Here is a 7,254-nt window from a genome sequence, read left to right as displayed (position 1 = left end):
TGGTCAGAAGAATACGCCCCAGCTGTTTTTAGTGATTTTGGCTTTTAAATTTTTAAAGCATATTCTCCACTTTATGTTTAATGGTCAGCACACACACACACACACACACACACACACACACACACACACACACACACACACACACACACACACACACTCATATATTTATGGGCACTCCTGGACAGTCTGAAATTAATTGTGTAATTAATTATGTATGTATTCTACTGTAATTATAGAATTTGAGTTTCTAAAATCTTTATATAATAATTTTATGGCCAACATAAACTTAGGCATACAAACACATCAGACAAACACAGATGAAGATGAGTGCTGGTGAGACTGTGGAAATATTAATTCATGTTCCCCTTATAGTACAGTAGGGTGCAGCCCTGTCCCAGAATACAAACATGTCTAATGTACCCTCATTAGCCACACAGCATCTCTCATGTGATTGACTTGTTATGCAAAGTTCTCATTGAAGCCCTTCACTATATTTAGAGGAACATGATGAAAGGCTGTAGATGACCTCCAGGTGTCTAACAACTCGAGCTCCAGTTCTAACTAAGCCATGTTCCTCACATCTACACTGGTTCTGCTACTGCTAATTCCAACATGTGAGTCTTGCGTCTCTTTCTGTGATGAACCACTTCAAATCATAACAATAATTTTAAAACATTGAAAGAATATTTCCTTTGTGTCTCTGTTCAGGTGTTCAGTCCCAGGTCGTCCTCACCCAGTCTAAGCAGTCAGTAGCAGCGGCTCCAGGTGGATCCCACAAACTGACCTGCACCTGCAGTGGATTCAACCTGGGCAGCTATAGGATGCACTGGATCCATCAGGCTCCTGGGAAAGGACTGGAATGGATCGTGCACTACTACACTGACTCTGATAAAGGCACAGCCCAGACTGTACAGGGCAGGTTCAGCGCATCCAAAGACAGCTCAAATTTCTACCTTCATATGAGTCAACTGAAGCCAGAAGACACAGCTGTGTATTACTGTGCTAGACAGCCACTGTGAGAGGACTCATACAGACATCTGTACAATAACTCTGGAATAAAAATATAGTGAAAATGAGAAGTAGGAAAACAGTTGATCAATCCTGTGATCCTCACAGTAATTCTGTAGCATGCCATGTATTCTGAAATATCTATATTTTATTCAGTTAGCATAAGACATAAAATCCATTTAAACATCATAAGAATCTAAAACCTTTATGACAATGTGTGGCTGTGAATTTAATATTACTTCAACACACATTAAAACACACTGTAATCAAATACAACAATACATTCTTCTTATTTATGCTGCTTGTATTTTTTATTTTTTTTGTATTTTTACAATTTTTTTATTACAGAATTTATTTGAAATGGAATTTTGTTTTTTATTATGTTCAACCTCGGTGTAAATGTCAGCATTTGGAGTCTTCTAGTGACTCAAGAGAAAAATATTATTTGTTTGTATTTGTTAAGCAATGAAATTGACGTGAAGGCCAGTAGACTCATTCTCATGTTTCTGGACCCAATCAGTTACTATTAGATCCTTGTGGTATGCTGCATCGTCCTCTTGTGATTTGGTTTACCGCTGCGTAGAAAGGATGGACTTGGTTGTCCACAATGCTTAGGTAAGACCTACTGTCCATCCACAGGTAGCAGAGGATCCAGCCAAAGAAAACATTCCCATCACCATTACTCCACATTCAGCTGCCTGAACTGTTGACACCCGACAGGAAGAGCTCATCAATTTGTTATTTTGCATCAATTTATGCCCCTCCCATCAGCATGGTGCAACTGAAATCTGTAATAATTTGACAAGACTATCTTTGCCCACTGGAGTCATACCTGTTTGTTTATTTTAGACAGTGATGGCACACAAACTGTTGGTCTGCATGACGAATTGTGCATTCTCACACATACACACACACACACACACACACACACAAACAGACACACACACACACACACACACACACACACACACACACACACACACACACACACACACACACACACAGCACTGTAGGAGTGTCAGCACTGTACTGGGTTGCAGTTTGCTTGACTGTGCAACTCCTGTTTGTTGATTGAGTCTTCACATCCTCCTCTGACCTTCTTTGTTGACAAGATGTTTACATCAAGATTCCCTTTCGTGGTACAGCTTTCCTCAACAACACTATACCCTGTATACCTTTGACATCAATTTATGAAATATTAGTATCACAGCAGAATAATGATTGTTTACAGATGTAAGTAGAAAATATTCAGGATATCTCCAACAATAAAGTCATTCTAAAGATCATCTTTACTCATGCTGCACTCATGTAACACCAGTAGAGGGCGCCCCTTACTGACACTCCCTCTGTGATCTGTCACATCACTGACCTGTTATGCAAATTTCTCATTGAACCTCTTTCCTATATTTAGAGGAACAGGTAGAAAGTTTGAAGAGGATCTCCAGGTAGTTTTCCACTCAAACATCCAACTCTAAACCAACCATGTTTGTTACATCTACAGTGCTGCTGGTGCTGGTAGTTACATGTGAGTCCTTCATCTGTCTCATTTAAAGATAAAATTAATTACAAATTTACTCCATTGTGACAATGTTCCTTTGTCTGTCTGTTTAGGTGTTCACTCTCAGGTCATCCTCACACAGTCTGAGACGTCAGTACTAGTCACTCCAAGTGGATCCCACAAACTGACCTGTGCCTGCAGTGGATTCAGTGTGGGGGGCACTGACATGTACTGGATCCGTCAGGCTCCTGGAAAAGGACTTGAATGGATAATTTACTATCACTCTGATTCTTACAAGAGCACAGCCCAGACAGTACAGGGCAGGTTCACAGCATCTAAGGACAGCTCAAATTTCTACCTGCATATGAGTCAAGTGAAGTCAGAAGACACAGCTGTGTATTACTGTGCTAGACAGCCACTGTGAGAGGACTCATACAGACATATGTACAATAACTCTGGAAAAAAATAGTAGTGAAAATGAGAAGTAGGTAAACAGTTGGTTATCAAGCCTGTGATCCTCACAGGAATATTGTAGCATGCCACTGTATTCTGAAATATCTATATTTTATTCAGTCAGCATAATACACAAAATCCATTTAAAAATCTAAAAACATTTTGGACAATGTGTGGCTGTACATTTCATATTACATCAACACACATTAAAACACATTGTAATCAAATACAACACATTCTTCACATTTATGCTGCTTGAATGTTTTGATTGAATACATTTTTATTACAGAATTTATTAGAAATTAAATATTGATTTTTATTATGTTCAACCACAGTGTAAATGTGAGCATTAATATGTCACTGCTAGCTCCGCCCCCACCTGTCAAATGTACCTTTTGTTTTTCTAGCCATGTGTCTATGTTTTGGTTCCCCATGTGTTTCTCCTGCCCCTCCCATGACATTTGTAACCCCGCCCCGTGATTATCATTCCCACTTGTTTCTAGTTTTTTCACTGATTATGGATCTGCCCTTAAACCTGGCTCTGCTCAGCACGTGCGTATGCCTTATTGTTCCATGATGCTCTAGGAGTTACATTATTCACTACGTTATGAAATTCACTATGCTACCGAAACAATGCATTTAGTAATCATTCAAATCTGCGTATATTTTATATGAAAAATATGTAATAATGAGGCTGTAATTAAACCAGATTTATTAAAGCATTTATTCATGAGTTTTATGGACAGAATGCAGTTACTTCAGAATCTTTTACTGTAAGATCCTTGCAACATGGTACAGTTATGACAAGTGTCAAACTGTATGTGGTAAACAGCAGCCATGATGGGATGAACATGGTTGGACACGATGCTTAGGTCCACACTGCTGTCCAAACACCTATTGACAGGTGTCAGAGGACCCAGGATGTGCCAAGAAAACAATCCCCAACACCCTCACTCACCTGACCTGTTGACACCTGACTGGATGGTCCCATAGATTCATGATACCTGAACCAAATTCTGACCCTCCATCAAAATGTTGCAAGGGCAACCTGGATTCATGTGTGCTTGTGAAGTTTGTCCACTGTTCAGTGATCCAATTGTTGTGCTCATTTGTCTACTGGAGTCTTTGCCTGATTACTGTATGCAGCACTGGCACTTGAACTGGTCTTCTGCTGTAGATCATCTGGGCAACGACGAGTGTGGACACAAAGCCCTGTTGGAGCACCAGCACTGCTTTCAGCTGCAACATGCGTGACACTGCACCACCTGTTCATCCACCCATTCTTCACATCCACCTCTGGCTCCTTTTGTGGACATGTTCACATCTACAGGATCTCCTTTGCTGGATAGTTGGGAGGGGTAGGAGTTTGGTGGTTTTTGAAATATTGATCCTGGCTGGACTGGCTAGTTAATTTAAGGTCACTCAGATCATTTGATTTTCACAATCTATTATGGGTTTAGAAAGAAAATGATCCATACAAACATACATGCCTGATTTTATGCTGCAATCTGAGGTCACGTCCAATTTCCAAACAGGGAAGCACTAATAGTGAAAGATCAGGTGTTTCTAATGACGTGTCCATTCACTCTACAAATGAATTTAATGGATGAACAACATTCTGAAGATGGTCCAAGACATATAGACATGTTTCCTGCTACCTTGTAGGATCATGATTGTTCAATTTCCTGTAACAGATCAAAAATATGTAGCAATTTTAACCTTCTTTGTGTGTTAAGATTTCTGTTACTATCTCTTATATAAACAGGTCGGTTTTTACCTGTGACACAATTTAGTCATTAGCTAAGCTAAAAACAAATCCATCCATAAATAAAATTTTATTTATCAACCATTTTGTTTCTTACCTCTTGACTACATTGTTAGGTTTCCTTATCCATGAAAATGTTGGTTTTAATATGTTTGTTGTGGGGCCCTGGGCTTTTCTATTGTTGGGAAGTGTTGGCTGTGGGCAGTTGGTATATAGTGTGTTAATTGTTTTAGTTCTGGCAATTGTTATTGTTTTCTAATTAGACCTCAATCAATCAATCAATAAAATTTTATTTATATAGCGCTTTTTACAACAGTAAAAAAAAAACAGTTTTCACAAAGCAGCTTTACAAGTGTCTGAGTCCAAGCCCCCAGTGAGCAAGCCAAGGGCGACAGTGGCAAGGACAAACTCCCTGTTTTTTTTTTTTTTGCATGAGGAAGAAACCTTGAGAGGAACCAAGACTCAGGGGGGGAACCCATCCTCCTCTGGTCGACACCATGACAACAACAATTTAGACAGAAAGAAATAAAGAAAAGGAAAAGATGTAATAATGTCCATCTTGGTGTAGGCATATCCGGTTAGGCAGGAGGTGGCCAGCCCAGGCTGGATCGCTTGTCTCTCCTCATCTCATTTTTCCTCAAGCAGGAGGGCAGCCATGTGGAGAAATGAAACAGGGAAAATTAGCGCTGTATGAGGACATATACAGGACAGATGAAATTATATACATTTCTGGAGTGTGGCAGCAATTCCGGCATTAAGTTAAATTATTACAGCCTAGCTAAAAAAAGGCAGAACCAGAAGGTAACATAGGCTTGGGGGCATTCTGAGACAATGGCATCCGTCCACTGCACTGTCAACAAACTTGAGTGACCACGAGCAGTGACAGGATGACAGCACTAGTGCCCCAGTCTACCATAAAATGTCAGGGCTGGCTCGGATGCCGTGCCGTCTACATCCACAAGGGGCACCCGAGCCAGTCCTAGACTCCGGCAACGCAATCAGCAATGATCTGTCTCACCTGTTGCCATGGCTTCTTAAGGAAGCCAGTGGAGACAGATCATTGCTGATTCGTTGTGGTTATGCCGTTACGCTCTCAGCCTCTTTCTTACTCTGTTTTGCAGCGTTTGCCTCTTTAGGTGTCTCGCCACCTATCTCTCTTCTCTGTCTTTTTTCAAGTCCTCTCCTGCGTCCCTTACTGACCTCCCTCAAGTTTTCCTCAACCTGTTTACCTTCCTATCCTTTGCTGTTCGTATGGGAAGGGTTTTTTGTTTGAATAGCCTTTTTGCTATCAGTCAGCTCCTTCCCCTGACGTCCTTGTTTTTGCCTTATTTCTTTTACGCGTTGAGCAGTCCGTGTTTATTCAGGCGCTCCTTTTAGTTCTGTTATTTATTGTGGCACTTGGTTCCACCTCTCTCTCGCTCTCTCTAACACGGTGTGTGCGTCCCTACCACCGTCGTTACAGAACGAATCAGCCAGTGACATGGAACCAGCCGCTTCTAACGAAGCAGCAGAACTAAGGGCAGCCCTCTCCCAGCAGGGTCAGTTGTTAGGCAGCCATGACCAGGTCCTCCGCCAGATCATGGATCAGCTCAACAACGTGACCACTGCCATTCGGGCTTTAAGTAACCCGTCTCCCGCTCATCGGGATCCGCCTCCCGCAAGCCCAGCCGAACCCGCAGCAGCCCCGCGGCACTTCGAGCCTACTCTCCCCGCCCCGGCTCGCTATTCAGGGGATCCCGAAGGGTGTAGGGGTTTTCTACTACAGTGTTCGCTTGTATTCGAACAGCAACCTCTATGCTTCCCTACCGAGCGCGCAAAAATAGCATACGTGATAGCCTTACTTACAGACAAAGCCCTGGCTTGGGCAACCCCGGTATGGGAAAAACAGAACGAAGTTTGTGCTACTTACGATAGCTTCTCCCGGGCCATGAAAGGAGCCTTCTACCATCCCTCGTCGGGCGGGGTTGTCGGTCAGCGGCTTCTGCGTCTCAAGCAGGGAAAGCGGTCCGTAGCAGAGTACTCCATAGAGTTTCGCACGTTGGCAGCCGAAAGTGGTTGGGGTTCGGACTCCCTCATGTCCGTGTTTTTGGAAGGGCTAACGGAGGAGTTGAAGGACGAACTAGCTCTCCGCGACCCTCCGTCTGATCTAGAAACGCTGATCAGCCTGACGGTACGGCTCGATAACCGCCAGCGCGAGCGCAAAAACACCAAAAAGCATTTCCATCGCGAAACACCCCGCATGCCTGACGTTGTGCAGTCCGGTGAAACCGATAATCCCAGTAGTGAACCGCAACCCATGCAGCTCGGTCATACACGCCTGTCACGGCAGGAAAGACAGGCGCGTTTACAGGAGGGGCGGTGTCTGTATTGCGGGGGCGGGGGACACCAACGTACCAAATGCCCCGAGCTGCAGGGAAAAGACACGACCCACCAGTAGACGGGAAGGCTCTGGCGGGTCGTAACACAAGTCCTCCCACAACCGGTTTATCCATCCACGTTTCGTTGTCGTGGCATAAAACACAGGAAAAGC

General features: G+C 43.1%; 1 gene segment (V, D, J or C); it reads left to right on the top strand.

Annotated features, from left to right (window-relative positions):
* Positions 1–323: 323 nt before the first annotated feature.
* LOC143482855 (Ig heavy chain V region-like) lies at positions 324–1,019 on the top strand. The segment is given in 2 exon segments: positions 324–333; positions 709–1,019. Coding segments are annotated over 2 exon segments (321 nt in total).
* The last annotated feature ends 6,235 nt before the right edge of the window (positions 1,020–7,254 follow it).

The sequence above is a fragment of the Brachyhypopomus gauderio genome, chromosome 2 (assembly GCF_052324685.1).
Source record: "Brachyhypopomus gauderio isolate BG-103 chromosome 2, BGAUD_0.2, whole genome shotgun sequence".
In the NCBI taxonomy this organism is placed as follows: Eukaryota; Metazoa; Chordata; class Actinopteri; order Gymnotiformes; family Hypopomidae; genus Brachyhypopomus; species Brachyhypopomus gauderio.
The sequence above is the reverse complement of the archived record's forward strand: the minus strand, read 5'-3'. Positions and strand labels throughout refer to the sequence as shown.